We start from the raw sequence: 26,860 nt of genomic DNA, 5'->3' as shown, positions 1-26,860 counted from the left end.
CCCAGTTGTTTATTGGTGTATTAATTCCATCATCCAAATATCCATCCATCCATTTCTCCATCTACCCAAATATCCATTCATCCACCAATATGTTCACCCATCACCATCCATCTCTCCATCCATCCATCCAACAGCCATCCATCCAGCCACCCAAATATACATCCATCCATTCATCCACCAATATGTCCATCCATCACCATCCATCTGACAGCCATCTCTTCATCCATCCATCCACCCAAATATCCATCAATCCACCAATATGTCCATCCATCACCATCCATCTGATAGCCATCTCTCCATCCAACGGCCATCCATCCATCCAACAGCCATCCACCCATCCAAATATCCATCCGTCTACCCCTCCTTCCCTCTCTGCTTACATTTGACCATGATCATGTAGACATCTATGGTGCAGATGGGGGGTTGGGGAAGTCGGTCTCCTCGTTCCAGGACGGAGGCGATCTCGCTGGCTGGGATTCCATCGTAAGGTTTGGAGCCGAACGTCATCAGCTCCCACACGGTCACGCCTACAGAGGACATTCAGTCAGGAAATGAGATGATTTAGTTCATTTTTACAAGGATTCGCTGCAAAAGTCTGGTGACTCGTACCAAGTCAGGACCAAGTCCGAGACGAGACTGAGAAATTCAAAATGTGGACTAGTGAGTCCTGATTTGAGTATTACAACACAGACAGACAGACATATAGATTGAGACAAACAGATAGAAAAATAGAAACTAGATAGATAGATAGATGTTCTCGTACTGTTATGTGGGGTCCATTCAAACTGAGGCCTGAGCCAGAGACTCACCGTAGCTCCAGACATCACTCTGATGGGTGTAGGTCCACTGCAAAATGGACTCCAACGCCATCCACTTAATAGGAACCTACAGGAAACAGAGAGAGAGAAGGGGAGAGAGATAGAGAGCGAGAGAGACAGAGAAAGACAAGAGGCGCATTCATCCCCATCACTTCTTGCTGAGTGGACATAGTTCTACTTTGGGCACCAAAAGCACTTGAACACACACACACACACACACACACACACACCTTTCCTCCGTCGGCGTGGTACTCCTTCTCGCTGGCGGTCAGAAGCCGTGCCAGGCCGAAGTCGGTGATCTTGACATGATGAGGTGTCTTCACTAGAACGTTGCGTGCCGCCAGGTCTCGGTGCACCAGGTGACGCTCCTCCAGATAGTTCATCCCCTGGACAAACACATTGAAACACACACACACCTGAAAATACAGAAACCTGGATCTGAAGGCAAACAAATCCACATGGACAGTAATCCACATGTACAGTATTCTTCTCATTGACAGCAATGTCGTTTGGGAATGTGCCACAGAGTAGATTTTAAAAAGTTTCCTTTTTTTGCTCAATTACAAATTTTTGGAGTGTTTGTTTTTACACAGATCCGTGGACTATGATGTTTGTGGATGACATTAGAGTAGGGTGCAGGTGGAGGAGAGCATGGAGAGGTGGAGGTATGTACTGGAGAGAAGAGGAATGAAAGTCAGTAGGAGCAAGACAAAATACATATGCATGAATGAGAGGGAGGACAGTGGAATGGTGAGGATGCAAGGAGTGGAGGTGACGAAGGCATATGAGTTTAAATACTTGGGGTCAACTGTCTAAAGTAACAGGGAGTGCAGAAGAGAGGTGGAGAAGAGAGTGCAGGCAGGGTGGAGTGGGTGGAGAAGAGTGTCAGGAGTGATTTGTGACAGAAGGGTACCAGCAAGAGTTAAAGGGAAGGTTTACAAGATGGTTGTGAGACCAGCTATGTTGTATGGTGTGGAGACAGTGGCACTGATGAAAAGACAGGAGGTGGAGCTGGAGGTGGCAGAGTTGAAGATGATAAGATTTTCACTGGGAGTGATGAAGAAGGACAGGATTAGGAACGAGTATATTAGAGGGACAGCTCAGGTTGGACAGTTTGGAGACAAAGCAAGAGAGGCAAGATTGAGATGGTTTGGACATGTGTGGAGGAGAGATGCTGGGTATATTGGGAGAAGGATGCTGAATATGGAGCTGCCAGGGGAGAGGAGAAGAGGAAGGCCAAAGAGGAGGTTTATGGATATGGTGAGGGAGGACGTGCAGGTGGCTGGTGTGACAGAGGAAGATGCAGAGGACAGGAAGAGATGGAAACGGATGATCCACTGTGGCGCCCCCTAACGGGAGCAGCTGAAAGTAGTAGTAGTAGCAGTAGTAGTAGTTTTTACACAGACCTGTTCACCACCTGCCACAGAGGAAGACATCACTTTAAGAGCATTTTATTTCTACAAGGAAGTACAAAAACTACAAAGCAAACATGTGATCACCTACACCAACATTTCCACCACGTCATTTCCACATTTCTGTCATGCCAACATATCGGTGGCCGGAAACCAAAAGGTGTATGTTTGTTACAACACTATATGAAGAGATTGAATCTTTGTATCAAAAAAGGTTTATTTCCATTTTCCATTATTTCCACGAAGCTGATATATACATATATAACTTTAATCACGTTGCTTCGGATGGTGCAGTGAGTTTGAAGTAACTTTCTTCTCTATTATATACTCCTCTGTTTGCCAACACACACACACACACACACACAAAATCCCATGGAAACTAATTATCCTAAATGTCTTTGTCTTGAATTTACAGTCTGCCTGTGGCTACCCTGTATGTTATAACATTAATTACAACAAGAGTGCACATGAACACACACACACACACACACACACACACACACACACACACACACACACACACACACACACACACACACACACAGCTGTGGTGTATTAGTGAATGGTCCCTGCAGGCTTACAATGATATCCAGGAAGAGCAGAGAAACAGATCTGAGGCCTGAAGCAGGGATCAAACCAAGGCTGGGAAAGACAGGCGGGGTGGTGAGAGGGAGAGGAGCACAACAGAGATAGAGAGAGGAAGAGGAAGAGAGGGATGTGAAGGATAGAGAGGAGCACAACAGAGATGGAGAGAGGAAGAGGAAGAGAGGGATGTGAAGGATGGAGAGGAGCACAACAGAGATGGAGAGAGGGAGAGGAAGAGAGGGATGTGAAGGATAGAGAGGAGCACAACAGAGATGGAGAGAGGAAGAGGAAGAGAGGGATGTGAAGGATGGAGAGGAGCACAACAGAGATGGAGAGAGGGAGAGGTCTGCTGTGTGTTTGTTGCATATTTGTGTGTTATGTTAGTGTGTTTAATGTTAGTCTATCTTCTCATTTGCAATGGTGGTGGACAGGTTGACGGACGAGATCAGGAAGGAGTCTCCGTGTACTATGATGTTTGTGGATGACATTGTGATCTGTAGCAAGAGTAGGGAGCAGGTGGGGGAGAGCCTGGAGAGGTGGAGGTATGCACTGGAGAGAAGAGGAATGAAAGTCAGTAGGAGCAAGACAGAATAGATATGCTTGAATGAGAGGGAGGACAGAGGAATGGTGAGGATGCAAGGAGTGGAGGTGACAAAGGTGTATGATACTTGGGGTCAAGTGTGGAAGAGAGGTGAAGAAGAGAGTACAGGCAGGGTGGAGTGGGTGGGGAAGAGTGTCAGGAGTGATTTGCAAGTTAAAGGGAAGGTTTACAAGATGGTAGTGAGACCAGCTATGCTGTATGGTTTGGAGACAGTGGCACTGATGAAAAGACAGGAAGAGGAGCTGGAGGTGGCAGAGTTGAAGATGCTGAGATTTTCATTGCGGGTTGACGAAGAAGGACAGGATTACGAACGAGTATCTTAGAGAGACAGATCAGGCTTACGCTTCTGATGTGGGAAGATGGCAGCGCAAATTCATGTTTGCAGCGACCTCACCCAGTACTGGTTTGGGAAGATGGCGGCGTCACTTCATGTTTGCGGCGGCGTCACCCAGTACCGTCCATGCAGTGTCTCTGTCCAAGTTTGTGTTCGTTTGATGGTTGGGAGAGCTGGCGCTGGATCAGCTGGGAGAGCTTGGTCTGCTGCGTCCTGTGGGCCCAGGGACCACCGCCCTGAGGAGGAAACACAGAGGGTGCCCGAGGAGGAAACACTGAGGGCGGTCTGATAGGATGTGGACATGGGGCAAGCTCAGCTAACTGCTAGCCCATGCAGACCAGCAGTTCCGATAACACCAAGGGCGGTCTTGCAGTGGCCTCGCCTGGCGTTGACTATGTTTTTGGTGTCGTCATGTGGAGCTCGGGGAGGTGTACCGAGGGTGTCTGGCTTGGACAGCTGGCATTGAATCAGCTGGGGGAGCTTGGTCTGCTGCCTTCGGTGGGCCCAAGGACCACAGCCCTTGCCCGGAGCTGCGCCTGAAGAAGAAACACCCAAGGCGTTCTGACAGGATGCAGAAGCGAGGCAGGCTAAGCTAACTGCTAGCCCATGCAGACCGGCAGTTCAGACAGTCATGCTGGTTGGCGTTCGTTCCCTTGGGCTGTGATCTTTTTTTTCTTTTTTTTTTAGTTTGGATATATATATTTCAGGCATCTGATTAGGATGCCTCCTGGGTGCCTCCCTTTGGAGGTTTACCATGCACGGGCAACTGGGAGGAGACCCCGGAGTAGACCCAGAACTTGCTGGAGGGACACCATGTCCAATCTGGCCTGGGAACACCTTGGGATCCCCCAGGAGGAGCTGGAGGGCGTTGCTGGGGAGTGGGACGTCTGGAGTTCCCTACTTAGCTTGCTGCCACCACGACCTGACCCCGGAGAAGCAGCTGAAGATGAATGTATGAATCAATGAATGAATGGATGAATGTATGGATATATGTGTTAGTTTGGATGTGTGTTCTTGTAGTTTTTTGGATATGTGTTTTTGTCTTTGTGTTGCACTGCTGTGGGCTGGGGGAAACGATATTTCGTTTAATTTCATGTACACAAGTACATAAAATGAAATGACAAATATAGTATTCCTGATTCCTGAGGTTGGACGGTTTGGAGACAAACCAAGAGAGACAAGATTGAGATGGTGTGGACATGTGTGGAGGAGAGATGCTGGGCATATTGGGAGAAGGATGCTGAATATGGAGCTGCCAGGGGAGAGGAGAAGAGGAAGGCCAAAGAGGAGGTTTATGGATGTGGTGAGGGAGGACATGCAGGTGGCTGGTGTGACAGAGGAAGATGCAGAGGACAGGAAGAGATGGAAACAGATGATCCACTGTGGCGCCCCCTAACGGGAGCAGCCGAAAGTAGTGATAGTTGTTGTAGTTTTATGTTAGTATAAGTGTGTATGTTAAGTTGTTATGTGTTATGCCATCATGTGTGTGTATGTTGTGTCGGAGTGTGTGTGTGTGTGTGTGTGTGTGCGCGCGTGTCTACATATATGAGGGGTTGGGATGGACCTCACAGTCCCGGTGATCTGACCTTGGCTATCTGGACACACCAGTTGAGGAGCCACTGGGACCCGACGTGGTCTCTGTTGTGTCGGATGTAATCTAACAGACAGCCGTACGGCATCAGCTGAGTGACCAGCTGGACAGACGAGGTCAGACAAATGCCCAGCAGACGACACACGTGAGGGTGGTCCACACTTGCCATGACAAAGGCCTCCTGTGGATAGAGAGAGCGCACACACACACACACACACACACACACACACACACACACACACACACACACACATTACTATAATGCACATGTTCTGACTGGCAGACACACACATAAACACGGTGATGATAGACAGGACAGTCACACACAAGCCTCCTGTCACGAAGCAGAGCAGCAGAAGAAGAAAGACACTTTCCAAACAAACTCACAAATTAAAGCAGGAACAGTACAAGTAAAAAAGGAGAGCCATATAAAACTAGAAAGAGAGACAGACAGACAGGCAGGCAGACAGAGTTGATAGACACACAGACACACAGACTTGACAGACAGGCAGGCAGGCAGGCAGGCAGACAGACAGGCAGACAGGTAGACAGAGAGACAGACAAGCCTGACAGACACACAGACAGAGTTGACAGACACACAGACAGACAGACAAGCAGGCAGGCATAAAGACAGGCAGGCAGACAGACAGACAGGCAGGCAGACAGAGAGAGCCAGGGAGTCAGAGAGAGACAGAGACAGACAGACAGACAGTCTTACATCTAATATCTCTTTGTTAGCTTTTGGTGATGTTGCTTCTCTGAGGACTTTAATGGCCACTGGGATCTTCACTCTCTCTCCATCTGGGATCCATAGACCCTACACACACACACACACACACACACACACACACAAACAGTCATGTTTCACTATCCTTGTGTGGACCCCTCATTGACTACATTAATTTCGTAGCCCTTAACCCTAACTTTACCCACGCAAACTACATGCCTAACCCTAACCCTAACCCTAACCTTAACCTAACCTTAATTCTAACCTTAACCCTAAAACCAACTCCTAACCCTAAAATAGACCCTTTTCCTTGTGCGGACCTCTGAAAGGTCCGCACAAGGTACGTTCTGTCAGGTTTTGCTATCCTTTTACAAGGATAGCTAAACATGTACACACACACACACACACACAGTTATCCTACTTCTGCTTGGACTTCAAATGAACACCTCTGCTTGTTTCCTACCTATCTGCGTATTTCATTAGACTTATCTCATCTTATTTTATCTCATCTTATCTTATTTTATCTCCTCTTATTGTACCTTACCGTATCTTATCTCATCTTATTTTATCTTAGCTTATCATCTCATCTCATCATTATCGTATCTTAACTGACTAGCAGTTGTACTGAGATACTTTTAAGGGAGTTCTTAGATTTGCCTTTCCATGGCTTTAAGGGCTTGCTGAAGGAACTGTTGGCCCTGAGCTTGCGGGAAGGAACCAGGCCCACCTTGTAGACGGTCCCGAAGGCTCCTGAACCCAAAACTCGGACCTTCTTAAACTCGGTCTCCTTCAGGATCCTCAGCAGGGCCTGGTTAGGGGCCTCTCCACTGGGAGTCAGTGGTTCCACCAGCTACAACAAACACAAGCATCTTTATTAACGGCTCTGTGCATGTGTGTGCATGTGTGTGCATGTGTGTGTGCGTGTGTCCCTCTCTCACCTCCCTCTCTTGCAGCAGCCGCCGTAGGGTTCTCTTCCTTTTGATGTGTTTTCGCCGTAGCAAAACAAAGACGGCCAGCGATAAGACGACAGCCACCAGCAGCCCGCCCACGACGCCCACCGCCATCAGAGAATGTACGGTGGTCCTGCAAGGACACCGAGAACATGGGCATAATGTACGTTAGAGGGAATAAAGAGATATTTCAGACCAGTGATGCAAATGTTCAGGTCTCAAAGACCATCACGGTTATTTACAATGCTAAGTTCTCATGAACTTCTCATGTGAACGATAACCTAACAAACGTGGTTTACTAGCTGGGCGTTCTGCTTTACCTTGCTGTTTACCCTGTTTGTGACATTTTTTTCAGATAAAACACAGTCTAGATGTGTTCATATTCACCAACCATCATATACAATGACCTCTGCCAAGTCTGGAGACGCCTGGTCATCGATTGACGGGCCGAAAAGACAGAGGTATATAGAGAATGACCCACTGACAGACACAATACATTAGATTTTTTTCAGTGACCTACTAAATTAAAATTTGGTGGCGTCCGGGTAGCGTAGTGGTCTATTCCGTTGCCTACCAACATAGGGATCGCCGGTTCGAATCCCCGTGTTACCTCCGGCTTGCTTGGGGCATCCCTGTAGACACAGTTGGCCGTGTCTGCTGGTGGGAAGCTGGATATGAGTATGTGTCCTGGTCACTGCACTAGTGCCTCCTCTGGTCGGTCGGGGCGCCTGTTCGGGGGGGAGGGGGAACTAGGTTGAATAGCCTGATCCTCCCACGTGCTACATCCCCCTGGTGAAACTCCTCACTGTCAGGTGAAAAGAAGTGGCTGGTGACTCCACATGTATCGGAGGAGGCATGTGGTAGTCTGCAGCCCTCCCCGGATCGGCAGAGGGGGTGGAGCAGCGACCAGGACGGCTCGGAAGAGTGGAGTAATTGGGTGGATACAATTGGGGAGAAAAAAAAAAAGGGGGGGGGGGATCTCCCTGAAAAAAAAATTACATTTAGTAAAATGTCTGTCAGCATAAACACCACAGCTGGAACTTGGGTAGGCCGGATCATATGAAGTGATGGAATCAGTACTTCAGACAGTCCAGATGGACGGTTTTCTAAACAGTGACTAACTCCTCTGCACTGACGGGCTGTGCAGAAAAGACCCCATGGGGAGCTGGTGAGATGTGCCAGTGCTAAGCTGTCGTTTGCAAAGGTCATATGTCAAAGGTTAAACCTTACCCTCTACAAGCAGCCAGCCCAGGCCCCGAGCACCTAGAGACAGACGAGACGGACACCAGAGTTACTCTTGATGTGTGTGTGTGTGTGTGTGTGTGTGTGTGTGTGTGTGTGTGTGTGTGTGAATGATAAGGTTGCAAACAAATCTTACTAGTAATCTTTCTTTCTTTTTTTTGGGACCCCCCCCCCCCTTTTCTCCCCAATTGTACCCGTCCAATTACCCCACTCTTCTGAGCCGTCCCGGTCGCTGCTCCACCCCCTCTGCTGATCCGGGGAGGGCTGCAGACTACCACATGCCTCCTCCCATACATGTGGAGTCACCAGCCGCTTCTTTTCACCTGACAATGAGGAGTTTCACCAGGGGGACGTAGCGCGTGGGAGGATCACGCTATTCCCCCCAGTTCCCCCTCCCCCCCAAACAGGCGCCCTGACCGACCAGAGGAGGCGCTAGTGCAGCGACCAGGACACATACCCACATCCGGCTTCCCACCCGCAGACACGGCCAATTGTGTCTGTAGGGACGCCTGACCAAGCCGGAGGTAACACGGGGATTCGAACCGGCGACCCCCGTGTTGGTAGGCACCAGAATAGGCCGCTACACTACCCTGACGCCCCCCCACCCTTACTACTAATCTTAAATATGCAAATCACAGGGCAGTGCAGCCCCAGATAAACACAGTCCGTTCATATTTAACAGACACTTATTTACAACAATTACCGCTACACTACAACTACACACACAACTAGGACGAACACAAGATACAGGAAGACAAATGGGAAACTAGACTAACACAAGGACTATGGATGGTGGGTTGAATGGGTGGAGCTATGCAACTGGTTGAAGACTGTTACCTAAAAGATGGCAAGTTAAACCAATGGCAGACTATTCTGACAGCAACGGCTTCTCAGGGAGCAAGACGCTCACGTTCAAACTGCCGACTCAGTGTTTACGTGTTATGTTGTCGACTTCGTAGCATCAGTTACTGCATGACTCCGACCATACATGTTTACTGTCAACACGAGTGGACAAACAGAGAGACATCACGCGTTGTGATGGCGGTGTGTGTGTGCAGGTTCTCTACCCCTGGGTGCAGTTTCGGTGGCAGGGTTGGCACTGCCCGTTTCTGTCGGGGTATTTCCAGATCAGCGTGCCTCCGTCTCCCAGCATGCCATTGGGGCAGCGGGGGACACAGTGGGGGCCGTCCTTAAACCGGGCGCACGCCATGCACTGGTCAGGACCCTGCAAAACACAACAAAATACCACAGGAATAATCAGGACTCAGGAATATTTATTTGTCGTTTCATTCCGTGCGCCTGCACACATGAAATGAGACGAAATATGGCTTCCCCCGGCCCACAACAGTGCAACACAAAGACAAAAACACATCCCAACTACAAGAACACACACATATCCAAACTACAAAAAAAACCCAATTCACTGTCCAAGAAAACAAACACCATGATGCCTGCTGGAACAGCCGGTCTGCATGGGCTAGCAGTTAGCATAGCCTGCCCTGCTTCTGCGTCCTGTCAGACCACCCTCAGTGTTTCCTCCTCGGGTGCAGCTCCAGGCAGGGCCGTGGTCCTTGGGCCCACCGGACACAGCAGACCAACCTCTCCCAGCCGATCCAGCGCCAGCTTTCCCAGCCAGACACCCCTGACACACCTCTCCGCACGCCACACGACGACACTAAAACACAGTCAACACCAGGCAAGGCCGCCGCCAGACCGCCCTCAGTGTTATCAGAACTGCCGGTCTGCATGGGCTAGCAGTTAGCCTAGCCTGCCCGACTTCAGTGTCCTGTTAGACCGCCCTTAGTGTTTCCTCTTCGGGCACAGCTCCAGGCAGGGCCGTGGTCCCTGGGCCCACAGGACACAGCTCTCCCAGCCGATCCAGCGCTAGCTCTCCTAGCCATCAAAGTAAGATGCAAACTTCGACCCAGACATGGACGAAGACACTGCATGAATGGTACTGGGTGAGGCCGCTGCAAACGTAAGCTCACACCGCCATCTTCTCACACTGGAACTGGTGAGGCCGCCGCAGATGTGAATTCGCGCAGCCACCTTCCCACACCGTTTCCCGGTTAAAGACATAAAGCTGTGTCCATCATAGATGTCCCCATGCTTCGGTCCAAAGGTTCAGTATAGTCAAAGCTAACTTTTCATGAAGTGGATAAATTTAAGACACGAGTTTAAATGCCCTGCCATGATGAAAATAATCTCCCTGTTAACACGTCTTTATCAAAAAGCATCACGAGAAAAACAGAGAAGAGTTGACAGGAGGTACCGGTCGCTCTCCGCCACACAATCTCTTAATCGACAACTCAACTTTCCGAGCGGATGTGAAAGCTTTTTCCGAGGTTGAGATTTTCCTGTTTAGCGAATTCATTCGCAGCTTCACAATGGGATGAAAACCGCTTCGTGGAGCCATGGCTGTACTGAACTGTATCTAATGTTACATCTACAGCCACATGATGTGAGTCTGTTCCCTTCACAGCAACTGACCAGCAGCAAAATCACCATTTCCTCCTACATCACCACCATGACACACAACTAACTACGAGGAGGTGAAAGGTCAGGGCCCCAGAACCCTGACCGTAAATGAGACACATTTCTAAACCTCTACAATGACAGAAAAAAGCAACACAACATGGACGACAGTGAAGAACAAGGGAAAGAAACAAAGGAGAGAAGAGGGGTGGGGAGAGTTTTTCTTTTTTTCAAGTTTAAGTCTCCATTTTAAAGTTTAAAAAAACAAAAACAAAACAGAAATCCCATATCACACACTGGAGATGGGGACGTGCCGAATCCCACCATTGTTTAATCCACCTTGATTTTAATTAAGGGGAGATTTCATCATCATCATCATCATCAGTTCCGTAACCTATGGTGGTTGTAGGAGCACAGCTGATGCCTCAACAGGTTGAGTCCTCATTGTGTTACAGTAGGGGGAAGTACCTAGTGGTCCCTATCTCCTCTCCAGGCATGGATGGCTGTTGGTTCAGAGGAACTCATCCGCCCTTTGACAGGTTTCGTTTTTAGTCCTGCTGGGTGTCCACACACCCTCCTCACAACAACGCTTTGGTGTAAATCATATTCACAGAGAAAATAGTCTTTTCCTGCAAACAGAACCTGTCCTGCAGCTACGACACATACCGGCAAGATCTGCATGGGGACGCCAACGTGTTGGCATGCCACAAGAGCCGGAATGCTTCCAATACACCCTTTCTCTCTCTCTCCTGTAGTCTCTTAACCTTTTACCTCACAAGTGTGTGATGTCATTTGACACGTTATCCTTCAGCTATGCTAATGGAGAACGATTTAGTCTATCTGCAAGGGGTAAGTTTGGTTAAACAAATCACCATAGCCCATGTGATTATATTTTTTGATGTTTTTTTTTTCATTTTGATTTTGAGATACTTTATTAATCTCAGTGAGGAAATTCCTCTCTGCATTTAACCCATCCTAGCTGTGTAGCTAGTAGTGGGCAGCCGCCGTGCAGCACCCGGGGACCAACCCCAGTTCTTCTTGCCATGCCTCGGTCAGGGGCACAGACAGGAGTATTAACACTGACATGCATGTCTTTTTGATGGTGGGGGAAACCGGAGCTCCCGGAGAAAACCCACCGCAGACACGGGGAGAACATGCAAACTCCACACAGAGGACGACCTGGGATGACCCCCAAGGTTGGACAACTCTGAGGTTCGAACCCAGGACCTTCTTGCTGTGAGGTGACTGTGCTAACCACTGCGCCACCATGCCACCCATGTGGCACTCTAGTAACTAAGCCGCGTGTTGTCTCTGAGAGCAGTCTTCCTTTAAACACTAATTTCTCAAGCTTCTTCCACAATGAGGCAACGATGGTGTGAATGGATCAACACAGGTCATCAGACCTGGAAACACGATCCTGGTCACAACCTAGAATTGATGTGGGTCTGGGCTTTGCTCATGGCACCTCATTGGTTATAATCTGAGGGTGACTTATATGATGGCGGCAACCTCTAGTCCTCTCACACCCATCGGTTGTGATGCTTGAACATGAATAAACGGTGAAACGTTAGGCTGTTGCTTCAAGTTTTTTATGGTGACTGAATACAGAGAAGACATCCTAAAGAGTCGAGGATTATCCGACCAAACACCCGTTTCTCCACACCGTCCGCTGCGTCAGTCCCCACAGCAGAGTAAACAGAGAAGTTGAAACGGACAATTTTAATGATACCAAAAAGCGACCGCCCTACACGGAAGTGAAATGTCAGACCTGGTTCGCCCCCGTGTTTACCTGTGACACTGTGTATGAGCCCGACTTAATGAACCCACGTTCATTAAGTTGGGGTCAGGTGTATCTGCATCTATTTGAACCCAGCACCAGATGTGGAATGTACCTGTCCACGGCAGGTCTGACTTCCATTCTTCAAAAGGCATTCTGGGTGGCATTCAACACAGCTGCTGTTGACCAGGGCTTCTCTGGGCTCCCTATTGAGAAAAACACAGACAAATAAATCAAACCAACACATAAAACCAATGAGTGACCAAAGTAATGAGACATTTGTGACATGATGGGATGGTAGAAGCAAGTTTTTGACTGGAGGGGTGGGGGTTATCTTTTTTTATTTGATCTCTTTACATTCTCCTCTCGTTGTTCTATCTTTTCACCTGACGTGAAGCACGTTGTCCTGTACGAAATCTGCTGTTTAAATAAACGTGGGTATTGTTGTTTGTTTTCCAATTGGGAAAATCTGAACAGGGGGATAGAAGAGAAACACTATTGCCACTGTGACTCCAAATGCCCTGTTGGAGGTGCCCAGTAACCACCAGTATAAGGCTGTGGTTGTACTGGTCAGCTCCCAGTAACCACCAGAAGAAGACTGTGGTTGTACTGGTCAGCTCCCAGTAACCCCTAGTTGAAGACTGTGGTTGTCCTAGTCAGTTCCCCTTAACCACCAGTAGAAGACTGTGGTTGTCCGGGTCAGCTCCCAGTAACCACCAGTAGAGGACTGTGGTTGTACTGGTCAGCTTCCAGTAACCCCCAGTAGAAGACTGTGGTTGCACTGGTCAGCTCCCAGTAACCACTAGTAGAAGACTGTGGTTGTACTGGTCAGCTCTTGGTTTTTTTTTGTTGGTCTGTGTATGTCTTCTCTCACCCCTGCAGCAGATTACAGAGTGCCACACAGCGCCCCCTACGGCTGAAGTGTCGACAGACGAAACACATGGATGGACCTGGACCCCAACAGCCCTGATCTGTACATTCTGCATCACAGGTTAGATTCCGTTGCTCTGGGTGGAGACAAACAGAGAGAGAGAGAAAGCGAAATCGTGAAAATTGTGTGTGTGTGTGTAGTTTGTGTATTTTTGTGCATTTGTTGTCTCACTCCACCCACTCACACATATAAAGGATTTTTTTTTTTACCACATGCCTTCGCTCAGAAAACCTGCAGCTCTTCACACCACTACTGAACCGGACCCATGCTGCAGAACTCACCACAGACGGCCGGGTTGGCGTTGTCACTGATCTGGCCAGCGAAGCGGAACAGCTGGGTCCACTGGTCCGATCGGGCGTAACAGAGCTGGGGGTTGTTTTTGATCAACACCTTCCCAGCGCTCACCTCCCTCAGAGAACGCAGACCCAACCACTTCAGCTGGAGAGCCTTCACAACCACCAGGCTGTGACCGCTGGACCCCAAAACATTCAATTTAACATCGCAAGAAATATCAGTACATGTTAGGTCTGAGAGGGCTGACACCTTCCATCACTGGCATGTTTACACTACAACAATAGCTCACACAAGGATATCCAAATCATAGATGCTCATTTTAAACAGTAACTCTGTGTGTGTGTGTGTGTGTAAGCGTGAAAGCAGTATTTAGACTTACGAGTGTGTGGTTCTCCCTCTGATGATCTGCAGGTTTTCAAACACAGACAGAGAGTCCAGGTTGTCTGGCCAAGAATGAATCAGCAGGAAACCTGCAAATCGTTTGTAATCATTAGCAATCAATCATTATTTGATGAGCAGTAATTAGTGATAAATCATAATGCCATTAGTAACCACTAGTAACAAATTATTGTTTGAATAATAATCACAAATGTTATCATAAGTAATAAATTATTGTTGCATGAGTACTTTTTGAAATGAACCATCGAGACATTAGTAAGCATCAGTAATATAGCACAACATGCTACAGGTTACACCCAATTAGAAAGATGATCCGGAGCCTCTGTTTATAAGTCAATTATAAGTGAACATGTCAACAACTCTGACAACAACAACACTGATTCCACCTTAAAAAACAGAGCCATTATTTAAACCAAGGTCTTAAGCAGACTTCATGATTTCTTCAGAAAACATAATGTGCTCTTCACTGTCATGTCTGCAGCCTTTTTCTTAACGGTGGATGAAAAGTAAAAAATGTTTAAAAAATTAAAAAAGGTGTTTTTGAAGTCCAACCTACCAGTAATTTCCTTCACTGTCTTGAAGTATTCCAGTTTAACCAGGTCCAGAGGCGGGATATTATAAAACCTGTCCCTGGAACAGCCAATCAAATCACATGTTACCATCATTGCTCCCTATCTCAACCAATCAGGAGAGCAGGAAGGAACCGTGGTGCCTTGAAGATCTAAATTCAATTCAGTGTTGAATAGGAAGTCCAACCCAGCCACTGAGGATGCACGAGCCAGTGCATCCTCAGTGCCGGTCCTAAGCCCGGACAAATGGGGAGGGTTGCGTCAGTTCCCAGTGACACAGAAAATCACGACGCCTCTCTTTTGTAGTTTATTTAGTAATCGCGTAAGGAACAGTTATAACAAATAAATACATCCGAAAACTTAGATTTCTCCATGTTTTGTTTTGATTTTTTTGTGAATTTTCTTCCCAATTGTACCTGGCCAATCACCCGAGCCGTCCCGGCGAGGGCTGCAGACTACCACGTGCCTCCTCCCATACACGTGGAGTCACCAGCTGCTTCTTTTCACCTAACAGTGAGGAGTTTCACCTGGGGGATGTAGTGCGTGGAAGGATCACACTATCCCCCCAGTTCCCCCTCCCCCTCAAACAGCTGCCTCAACTGACCAGAGGAGGCGCTAGTGCAGCAACCAGGACACATTCACATCCAGCTTCCCACCCGCAAACACGGCCAATTGTGTCTGTAGGGACGCCCGACCAAGCCGGAGGTAACACGGGGATTCGAACCGGCGATCCCTGTGTTTTTAGGCAACAGAATGGACTGCCACGCTACTCAGACGCCCCTATTCCTCCATGTTTGGTTTCTGCTCTATGAACCACAGTGACATTGAAGATCAGTATTGGTCAAGCGTGTTTACGTCATTTGAATTTGCAGGCCAAAGTTCACCAAGGCTGATTACTGGTAGGGATCAAAGAGACAGATGCGAATCCCTTTTCCAGCTCTCCACATTCATTTGAAATAAAGTCACTGCTATGTGGTGGGTGGGCAGGGTGATATACAGGTGCAGCTCAAAAAATTAGAATATTGTGGAAAAGTTCATTATTCTCCATAATTTAATTCAAAAAGTGTGAAACTTTCATATATTCTAGATTCGTTACACATAAAGTGAAATATCAAGCTTTTTTTGTTTTAATCTTGATGATTATGGCTTACAGCTCATGAAAATCAAAAATCCAGTATCTCAAAATATTAGAATATTACATAAGACCAACCAAAAAAAAAGGATTTATAATACAGAAATGTCGACCTTCTGAAAAGTATGTTCATTTATGCACTCAATACTTGGTCAGGGCTCCTTTTGCATGAATTACTGCATCAATGCGGCGTGGCATGGAGGCAGTCAGCCTGTGGCACTGCTGAGGTGTTATGGAAGCTTGGGTTGCTTTGATAGCGGCCTCGTATGCATGGTTGGGTCTGGTGTCTCTCGTCTTCCTCTTGACAATACCTCATAAGCCATAGAAGGTCACTGCTGAAAGGGCTGGCTGTTCTCAGAGTGCTGTATCAAAGCATATCCATGGAAAGTTGGCTGGAAGGGAAAAGTGTGGTAGGAAAAGGTGCACAGGCAACAGGGATGACTGCAGCCTTGAGCAGATTGTCAAGCAAGGCCGATTCAAGAACTTGGGGGAGCTTCACAAGGAGTGGACTGAGGCTGGAGTCGGTGCATCAAGAGCCACCACGCACAGACGCGCCCAGGAACTGGGCTACAAGTGTCACATTCCTAGTGTCAAGCCACTCCTGAACCAGAGACAACATCAGAAGCGTCTTACCTCGGCTAAGGAGAAAAAGAACTGGACCGTTGGTCAGTGGTCCTCTTTTCAGATGAAAGTAAGTGTTGCATTTCATTTGGAAATCAAGGTCCCAGAGTCTGGAGGAAGAGTGGCGAGGCACAGAATCCAAGTTGCTTGAAGTCCAGTGTGAAGTTTCCACAGCCAGTGATGATTTGGGGTGCCATGTCATCTGCTGGTGTTGGTCCACTGTGCTTCATCAAGCCCAGAGTCAATGCAGCCGTCTACCAGGAGATTTTAGCGCACTTCATGCTTCCGTCTGCTGACAAGCTTTATGGAGATGCTGATTTCAGTTTCCAGCAGGACTTGGCACCTGCCCACAGTGCCAAAGCTACCGTGGTATTACTGTGCTTGATTGGCCAGCCAATTCGCCTGACCTGAGCCCCATATGGGGTATTGTCAAGAGGAAGATGAGAGACACCAGACCCAACAATGTAGATGAGCTGAAGGCCGCTATCAAAGTAACCTGGGCTTCCATAACACCTCAGCAGTGCCACAGGCTGACTGCCTCCATGCCACGCCACATTGATGCAGTAATTCGTGCAAAAGGAGCCCCGACCAAGTATTGAGTGCATAAATGAACATACTTTTCAGAAGGTCGACATTTCTGTATTATAAATTATTTTTTTTGATTGGTCTTATGTAATATTCTTAAAAATTGAGATACTGGATTTTTGATTTTCATGAGCTGTAAGCCGTCATCATCAAGATTAAAACAAAAAAGGCTTGACATATTTCACTTTATGTGTAATGAATCTAGAATATATGAAAGTTTCACACTTTTTGAATTAAATTACAGAAAATAATGAACTTTTCCACAATATTCTAATTTTTGAGATGCACCTGTACAAGGTCTTACCCGTTGAAGGAGGTTGGGATGAGAGAGACCGCTCCATTGATCTTGGTGCAGTTCCTGAATAACTCGATGTTGGAGGAGTTGACGCCGATGGCATCGGTCAGAGAACCAACTCCTATTCCATTACAGGCTGCAGGACACAACAGACTGCAAGTTGCTTCATTCATGTTCAAACTCACTGCCTGTCTTACACCCCCCGTCTGTCTGTTCATCTGTCTGTCTGATCAGCCGGCTGTCAATCCATCTGCCTGCACATATGTCTTTCAATCCAGCCCGTCTTTCTGTATTCTGTTTGTGTGTGTCATACTGGCACATAACTGGAAAAACACACACACACACACACACACACACACACACACACACACACACACACACACACACACACACACTCACACACACACACACACACCTCCCCTCCTCTCGCTTTAATTCTCTCTTTCTCTCTTGCTCTCTCGCCCTCATTCTCTCTCTCTCATTCTCTCTCTCACTGTGTCTCTCTCTCTGCGTCTCTCTACCTTTGGGACAGGGTCCGTCACATTTTTTGCAGCGTTGGACTCCGTTCTCTTCCACCTCGTAGGTTCCCAAGCTGCAGGTCCTCACGCACGCCCCATGGTCCGTGACCACATAGTTATCTACACACACACACACACACACACACACACACACACACACAATAACAACACAGCAATCCCAAAAGGTATTGTAATCCTCTAAAGTAACGGTAGTGTCAAAAATCACAATTCAAAACACAATAACAATCCCAGCAAGCAGAGGTAATCCCAGAAGTAACGGTAATCCTCCAGTATGTGACAGTAATATAATAATCTGGTTCCTACTGCAGGTAATAAAGTAACCAAGGACAAATGGATATCCCTCTAAAGGAAATAAGATAACCAAATAAATGGCCCATTATGATTCTATCTATCTATCTATCTATCTATCTATCTATCTATCTATCTATCTATCTATCTATCTATCTATCTATCTATCTATCTATCTATCTATCTATCTATCTATCCTTGAGTTAAGGTAAAATATATCACTTCATTTAAAGGAGTTTTCATGGCTAATGGAAATCAGAAACAATCAGCCATCTCGTCCGCCCACAGCCCGTCTAACAACCACGGACAAGAATCTGGACAGTGAGCCTGACATGGGGGCTGATGGGTGGACGGACCCACACAGAGGAGGTCTTACGTGGGCAGGACTTCACACAGGTCGCCCCGAAGGTGTACTTGGCGTGGGGGTTGACGGCCAGCTGGTGGCTGTTTGGTTTGTAGAGCATCAGAGGAGGACAAGTGTTTTTACACGTCCCCTCATCATTAAAATCCCTGCAGGCCTGAGAGAGAGAGACGGAAAGACAGAGAGAATGACACACACACACAGTTTGTATTTATTTATCAAGGAACAGCACGGACACTTCTGTATGATAACAGTAGTCCCTCCATTACTTCAAAACATACAAAAGAAAGCCCAATGGCCATCACAGAAATCTGAATTAATTAATTAATTAATTAATAAAGATAAAGAGGAAAGAGTGCAAGAAACACACAGAGAGAAATAGTGAAATGTGTGTGTGTGTGTGGGTGCTGACGTGGCATGTTTCTAACAGTAATTTTTTAAAAATAAATTTTTTGCATTTCAGGTAGCGTAGCGGTCTATTCCGTTGCCTACCAACATAGGGATCGCTAGTTCGAATCCCCATGTTACCACCGGCTTGGTCGGGCATCCCTACAGACACAATTGGCTGTGTCTGCGGGTGGGAAGCCGGATGTGGGTATGTGTCCTGGTCGCTGCACTAGCGCCTCCTCTTGTTGGTCGGGGCGCCTGTTTGGGTGGGGAGGGGGAACTGGGGGGAATAGCGTGATCCTCCCATGTGCTACACAACCCTTGTGAAACTCTTCACTGTCAGGTGAAAAGAAGCGGCTGGTGACTCCACATGTGTGGGAGGAGGCATGTGGTAGTCTGCAGCCCTCCCCGGATCAGCAGAGCGGGTGGAGCAGCGACCAGGACGGCTTGGAAGAGCGGGGTAACTGGCTGGATACAATTGGGGAATAAAGGGGGGGAAAATGTAAATTTTGAAACACACACACACACACACACACACTGACCAGACACTCGGTGGGTCTGGGTCCGATGCAACCTGCAGCACAGTGCTCATTACAGCAGTCACTGGGTCGGGGACCACGACAACGTCTGGAACACTGCTCCGCACAAACTAGTCTGGTGACTGGGAGAGAGACAGAGAGAGAGACAGACAGACAGAGAGAGGGTTTTGATTTTAACACAGCTGACTAAACCCTGTTCCAGGTTTGTGAGTCTGCTACCATGTAAAGGTGAGAAGGATCTGCCTCTACGTGCCGCGCTCATGTGGCGTTATGATGCGTAGCAGCATCACCGCAGCAGCAGATTATAGCATCACTGACTCGGTCCGTCTGACCAGCTGCTGCAGGAAACACAGCCAAAACCACTGACGATCCCTACTCATCACCCACCTGGATCAAAACCACTGACGATGCCTACTCATCACCCACCTGGATCAAAACCACTGACGATGCCTACTCATCACCCACCTGGATCAAAACCACTGACGATGCCTACTCATCACCCACCTGGATCAAAACCACTGACAATGCCTACTCATCACCCACCTGGATCAAAACCACTGACGACGATCCCTACTCATCACCCACCTGGATCAAAACCACTGACGACGATCCCTACTCATCACCCACCTGGATCAAAACCACTGACGATGCCTACTCATCACCCACCTGGATCAAAACCACTGACGATGCCTACTCATCACCCACCTGGATCAAAACCACTGACAATGCCTACTCATCACCCACCTGGATCAAAACCACTGACGATGCCTACTCATCACCCACCTGGATCAAAACCACTGACGATGCCTACTCATCACCCACCTGGATCAAAACCACTGACGACGATCCCTACTCATCACCCACCTGGATCAAAACCACTGACGACGATCCCTACTCATCACCCACCTGGATCAAAACCACTGACAATGCCTACTCATCACCCACCTGGAACAAAACCACTGACAATGCCTACTCATCACCCACCTGGATCAAAACCACTGACGATCCCTACTCATCACTCACCTGGATCAAAACCACTGACGACGATCCCTACTCATCACCCACCTGGATCAAAACCACTGATGACGCCTACTCATCACCCACCTGGATCAAAACCACTGATGACGATCCCTACTCATCACCCACCTGGATCAAAACCACTGATGACGATCCCTACTCATCACCCACCTGGATCAAAACCACTGATGATGCCTACTCATCACCCACCTGGATCAAAACCACTGACGACGATCCCTACTCATCACCCACCTGGATCTTCCAACACAGAACCCCAGATCCATTCGGAACTTTTGTAGTACATGACAAAGTGCTTTTGAGTTGAAATGACACCGAACTGAGAGGCAGAGATATCGAGACACAGCTTGGCTCATCTTTAAGTATATTTTTATCTGTTTTTTCCATACAAATCTGAAACAGATATACAGATGAGATACAGACAGAAAGACAGACTGAGTCAGGAATAGATGTGTAGCTGGAGAAAGAGAGCTATGTAAAGATGGAGAGACATGTAGATGAGAAAGAGAGACGGACAGACAGATATACAGACAGAGAAATAAATTGATAGTTGGAGAAAGTGGGAGATATTGAGATGGAGAAATGTATATGTAGATGGCGATGGAGAGCGCCGGAAAGAGAGGGAGACAGACAGACAGATATGCCCCTTTTCCACTACATGGTACCGGCTCGGCTCGACTCGGCTCGACTCGCTTCTGTGTCGTTTTCCATTACCGTAACAGCACCCCCTCAGTGTCACTGGATTTTCGGCACCCCCCCCCCTTTTTTTCAATTTCAAAATGTACTTTTAAGAAAACGCCGCTTCAACCGCGTCGGTATTTCAAAATGCCGGGCGAAATCACATGCGCGCAATGATGACGCAGTCACGCAAAATGACGCACTGACGCGTTTCTCTGACCAATCAGAAGTCTGCACTGATTTTGGTACCCGCTCCAGTTTTTTTTTTTTTTTGGAACCTTGACAAAGGTGGTACCAGAAAAGTGGTAACAGTTACCAAAATGCCGGTACTTTCCAGGAACTGAAAACGAGAGTCATGTTGAGCCGGTACCATGTCGTGGAAAAGAGGCATATTATAAATACACAGATAGACAGAAAGATGAGTCGACTGGTGATTATGTGCATGCGGACGGAGGAGGTTTACATGTCTGACAGTGGTCCGGTCCGGCTGCCCAGCAAGACCCGTTAAAACAGCTGGGATCACACTTCTGACCTGAAACACACACACACACACACACACACACACACACACACACACACACACACACACACACACACACACACACACACACACACACACACGCCACGTTTAGGTTAGGAGGTGAGCAGGACTCTGGCTGTTGTGTTTTAATGTGAAGTATTTTGATAAATTTTTGATAAATTTTCTTCAAAATGAAAGGAGACCTCGAAAAGTAACGACACCACAGACGAGATTACACGAGAGCTTACATTAAAGTTTGGACGGCTGAAATAGCCTGAGACCAGTTAGACGGGGTTGAAATATAAGCTCCAGTCATTTCAGTGGTGGAACTTTCTAGTACACAGATGTCAACAAAACATGAAATAAGAAGTGTCTTTTGGGTTCAAACAGCTCTTCAAACTGTCTTTTTGGCTGCAGTTGAATCAGCCAATTAGGTTGTTGGTGGGACAGAAAAGTGTTTGGATTGTAACCCCAAAAGACATGTTCATCTAATGTGACTAATATTAATAGTACATTTACAATAGTCTCCATACGTACAGATGCGGGGAAAGGTTTCAGTCTTGAAGAATGTTCTGGGATTGCTTGCTTTGTCCAAAATGTCCAACCACTGGATGGTGTCAACGTTACACAGCAAAGGATTGTGGGCCATCTTCACCCCTCCCTTCAGTATCTCTGACCGAGAAAAGAGAACAACTCTAAGAATAATCTGCGTGAGTGTTTGAGTGTTAATATGTGTGTCTGAGTGTGTGTGAATGTTTGTCTGTGTATGAGAGGCCGTATAGGCCATAATTCAGAACCAGAAACCAGAATCAGAAACACTTTGTCGGAAACACAGTTTCCCCCAGCCCACAGCAGTGCAACACAAAGACAAAAACCACAAGAACACATATATCCAAACTAACACATATATATCTAAACAAAACAAAAAAAAATCCCTGTCCAGGAGAACGAACGCCAGCCAGGATGACTATCGGAACTGCCAGTCTGCATGGGCTAGCAGTTAGCTTAGCCTTCCACGTCCTGTCAGACCCCCCCTCGGTGTTTCCTCTCCGGGCACAGCTCCGGTCAGGGCTGTGGTCCTTGGGCCCACAGGACGCGGCAGACCAGGCTCCCTCAGCCAATCCAACCCCAGCTCTCCCACCCAGACACCTTCGACACACCTCCTGCACTCCACATGACGACACCAAAAACACAGTCAAGGCTAGGTGAGGCCGCCGTCAGACCGTCCTCAGTGTTATCGGAACTGCCGGTCTGCATGGGCTAGCAGTTAGCTTAGCCTGCCTCGCTTCCGCATCCTGTCAGACCGCCCTCAGTGTTACCTCCTTGGGCGCAGCTCTAGGCAGGGCCGTGGTCCCTGGGCCCACAGGACATAACAGACCAAGCTCCCTCGACTGATCCAACGCCAGCTCTCCCAGCCATCAAACGAAGAAAAAACTTAGACACAGACGTGGACAAAGACACTGCATGGACGGTACTGGGTGAGGCCGCCGCAAACGTGAATTTGCACCGCCATCTTCCCACACTGGAAACCGAATTCTCAGCTACCCTCTCTCACACACAAACAAAAAGTGAGGGGGTTTGATATTGTGTCACAGAGTGTAAACTGAGACTTATGGCCCACACGGCCCCCCATATGTGTATGTCACATGTTTATATGTATGAATATGTTTGTGTGTTTGTGTATGAGTGTGTGCGTGTATGTTGCTCATTTGTGTGTGTGTGTGTGTGTGTCTGTGTGTGTGCATACCTGTCAGTCCACTGAGCTGTAATTCTTTCAGTCCACTGGTGTAGTTGAGTGTGACGGAAGTGTGGTTTTTGTTATAGTTTGACATCACCGCCAGCGCGTATTGGTTTTCGTAGAGTGTGTGTCCGCGGATCAGCCTCAGATTGACCAGCGGGATTTTGGCTGCCTTGTTCATGGCAATGAGAACATATCCACCCACTTCCTCGATAGACTGGAGACAGTAGAGGATAGGCCAATCATCAGCCATCTTTTAGTGTGAATCATGTGCATCCCTGTTTATTAATGGACATATAAGACATCTAATTTGCAGAAAGGATCAAACGACAAAATAACAGAGGATCCAGGTACGGGGAGGTGGAACAAATCCAGGGTCCCTGGTCATAATAAATTCATCCATCCATTATCCAAACCGCTTATCCTTACTCAGGGTCACGGGGATGCTGGAGCCTATCCCAGCAGTCATTGGGCGGCAGGCGGGAAGACACCCTGGACAGGCCACCAGGCCATCACAGGGCCCACACCCCCACACACACACACACACACACCTAGGGACAATTTAGTACGGCTGAGTCACCTGAGCAGACAGACTGAGCAGTCACCTATCCAAATGTTTTGATCGGGAGTTGACTCATAATTTTAACAGCAACAATGGCGTGCGGCGATATGCGTATTTCCACTTACACAGATGATGAAGGTGAGCCATAAGTAAGGAAACACGTTCACATTATATTACCAATTTGGTCACAAGCGTCTCTGACCACCTCTGGATGTGGGCTGGGTATCAGATTCTCTATCTGGGGCGGCACGGTGGTGCAGTGGTTAGCGCGGTCGCCTCACAGCAAGAAGGTCCTGGGTTTGAGCCCCAGGGTAGTCCAACCTTGGGGGTCGTCCTCTGTGTGGAGTGTGCATGTGCTCCCCGTGTCTGCGTGGGTTTCCTCTGGGTGCTCCGGTTTCCTCCCACAGTCCAAAGACATGTGGGTCAGGTGAATCGGCCGTACTGAATTGTCCCTAGGTGTTGGATAGGCTCCATCACCCCCGCGACCCTGAGAGCAGGATAAGCGGTTTGGATAACAGATGGATTCTCTATCTGTCTTGGATGTGTTCACACCACTTTTTGTCAGTTGTGACCCAATCACCCAAGATGCATTTCAATGCTACTAGGTATGAACAGGACCACAGAGAGAGAGAGAGAGAGAGTGTCCTGCGATAGACACTGGTGATCTGTCTGGGTGTCTGTCTCCCTGCCTTCCACCCAGTGCGTGCTGGGATAGACTGCAACCCCTGTGACTCTGAATTGGATTAAGCAGGTAAAGCGAATGAATGACTGCATTCTACACTTGGGAACTGTGATTCCATTATTGTTTAAATCAGCTGGGAAACTGAGCCACTACGTGAGGAATGAAGCCTCTACAAGGTGTCTCTGTCCTCATGTTTTCCTCGGGTTCATTCTTCACAAGGAAACTTGGGAAGACAATTTCCCAAACGACCTCCTGTCTCCTCGGTGTTAATGGTTTGGACAGCCAGCTCGTTCCCTTGCAGGAGGGTGTTGGGTGGACAATCAAACAAGATGATGTCCGTCAAACAGTCAGCGGAGAATAAGAGGAGAGGAGCGACGAAGAGAAACCTCGTAACTTGCAGTGCTCGTATGACCCAGTAGGGGGCGCTTACATTCTGTCTCGACAACCACGTGTCATGAAAGGAAAAAGTGAACCCAGATCTTCTATCCCACGTTTTAATGAGTCAGATCAGATGGAATGAAAACGTATGGCACGTGGTTAAAAACCACCGCTTAATGTGGTCACTGCCTCGATTCATAAATAAACAGCCGTGATGGGAAAAGACAGTACACACGTCCATATCTACCATGAGGATGGACCACTGCATACGCATTTCATTGATTCCCTTATGCCTTTTTTACCACCATATCATATATATCATATCATATCTATAATATCATATCATATCATATCAGTTATGAACTCATTTTACTCGCCGGCTTCATTTAGTAGATGGTGGACAGGGGACCACCGCTGGACTCAGCTTTACAATGGTGTCTTGTGGGACAAATGAACAGGCGTGTCAGACATGGTCCAACAAGTCCAGTTTAACCAGGTATTTGGAAGTGAAAGTTAAAAGTTATGATGTGAGATGTCCAACATGGTCAACAGTGGATGATGTTAATGATCCACTTCCTGGTTCAGCCTGCAGGAAGTAGCTGCCTATACTCACCGTAGGTAGTAGTGACATCCATAAACTAGCCGGCCAGCACAACAGAGAAGTCATAGATGATGGACAGTCATGGACATAGTCTGACTGACACACTAGGGGGGTTTGCTGTTTAAAGACTCCTGTTCATTTGTCCCATAAGACACCCCTGTAAAGCTGAGTCCAGCGGTGGTCCGTGTCCAACATCTACAAGATGAAGCTGGTGAGTAAAATGACTTCATAACTGATATTTACGATGGAAGAAAAAAACTACCAAAATAAGATACAGGTTGTAAAAAACAAACAAACCCACACAGTTATCCTTTAACTTAACCTTGTATCTAACCCCTCAGCTGTACTGTGGATAAACCCTCAGGACTTCGCAGTCAGAAGCGCTGCTCCCATTCTCTCAAGTTTTTCTTCTGTTTGGGTAAAAACATCTTACACATCCAAGTTTATTGAGGACAGTTTTTATTCTATTTTTTGATATACATAATTGCTTATCTTAGGGGAAATGCCTAAAAATCCACATTTATCCCCAAAACCTAAACCTGTAAAGAGCCTTTACACCACTTGACCAGGGTATCTGCCCGGTGGAACAGACTACCCTTTCTTTCTTTTTCCCTTATCTCTCCCTCTCCAGTTCCAACTCACCCCTTCACACACACACACACACACACACACACACACACACACACACACACACACACACACACACACACACACACAGCGTACCTTGAGGAAGGACAGGTCGTGGTACTCCTGTGTGTACGTCACCTCCAGGTTCTCCAGCACCACCGTACAGTTGGTGTACATCCGCACCAAGTTTCCATAATGATCCTCAAACGTCCCCAACTGGGTCAGCTGGTTACTGATCCCTTTACATACTGACAGACAGACACACAGACAGACGTTGAGAAAAGGAAAAAGAAAAAGATCCATTTTAAGTACATGGGAAGTGAAATCCTCAGACGTAATTCCTGTTTCTTTATTTTTTTCAGGTCAATGAAAATCACGTTTTTCAATCTCGAATGATGTAAAGTTACCCAGAGTATCAGAACTGCTGCTGTGGTGAAAATGTGACTAAACTCTCCTCCAGGTTGTCAACATAAATAAACTGTGTCAGAAAACCAATCAGCTTCTGATAAGTTAAGAATCATTACATGAAGCCTGACTGGTTTAAGTGTGTCCCAGCAGTAAACAGTAATAAAAAAGTAATAAACAAC

At 47.5% G+C, this 26,860-nt stretch overlaps 1 protein-coding gene across 2 annotated transcripts in view; it reads right to left on the bottom strand.

Moving 5' to 3' along the window:
* LOC130129561 (melanoma receptor tyrosine-protein kinase-like) overlaps positions 1-26,465 on the bottom strand; it is a 32,094-nt gene extending 5,629 nt beyond the window's left edge. Inside the window, exons 1-22 of one of the 2 annotated variants that reach the window (XM_056299140.1) lie at positions 26,370-26,465; positions 23,433-23,640; positions 22,223-22,357; positions 21,629-21,697; positions 19,456-19,574; positions 18,542-18,683; positions 17,860-17,976; positions 17,348-17,474; positions 14,693-14,766; positions 14,117-14,207; positions 13,725-13,915; positions 13,387-13,519; positions 12,628-12,709; positions 9,328-9,485; positions 8,249-8,281; positions 7,007-7,151; positions 6,796-6,918; positions 6,060-6,158; positions 5,337-5,522; positions 1,049-1,204; positions 810-885; positions 381-527 (exon numbers count right to left, since the gene is read on the bottom strand). In XM_056299140.1, coding sequence (XP_056155115.1) covers positions 381-527; positions 810-885; positions 1,049-1,204; positions 5,337-5,522; positions 6,060-6,158; positions 6,796-6,918; positions 7,007-7,151; positions 8,249-8,281; positions 9,328-9,485; positions 12,628-12,709; positions 13,387-13,519; positions 13,725-13,915; positions 14,117-14,207; positions 14,693-14,766; positions 17,348-17,474; positions 17,860-17,976; positions 18,542-18,683; positions 19,456-19,574; positions 21,629-21,697; positions 22,223-22,357; positions 23,433-23,640; positions 26,370-26,450 — 2,692 coding nt within the window. In that variant the 5' untranslated portion in view covers positions 26,451-26,465. Of the gene's footprint in view, positions 1-380; positions 528-809; positions 886-1,048; positions 1,205-5,336; positions 5,523-6,059; positions 6,159-6,795; positions 6,919-7,006; positions 7,152-8,248; positions 8,282-9,327; positions 9,486-12,627; positions 12,719-13,386; positions 13,520-13,724; positions 13,916-14,116; positions 14,208-14,692; positions 14,767-17,347; positions 17,475-17,859; positions 17,977-18,541; positions 18,684-19,455; positions 19,575-21,628; positions 21,698-22,222; positions 22,358-23,432; positions 23,641-26,369 lie in introns of both variants that reach the window. The other variant, XM_056299139.1, reaches the window with a different exon arrangement.
* Between the last annotated feature and the right edge of the window lie 395 nt (positions 26,466-26,860).

Source organism: Lampris incognitus, chromosome 19 (genome assembly GCF_029633865.1).
Source record: "Lampris incognitus isolate fLamInc1 chromosome 19, fLamInc1.hap2, whole genome shotgun sequence".
NCBI lineage: Eukaryota > Metazoa > Chordata > Actinopteri > Lampriformes > Lampridae > Lampris > Lampris incognitus.
The sequence above is the reverse complement of the archived record's forward strand: the minus strand, read 5'-3'. Positions and strand labels throughout refer to the sequence as shown.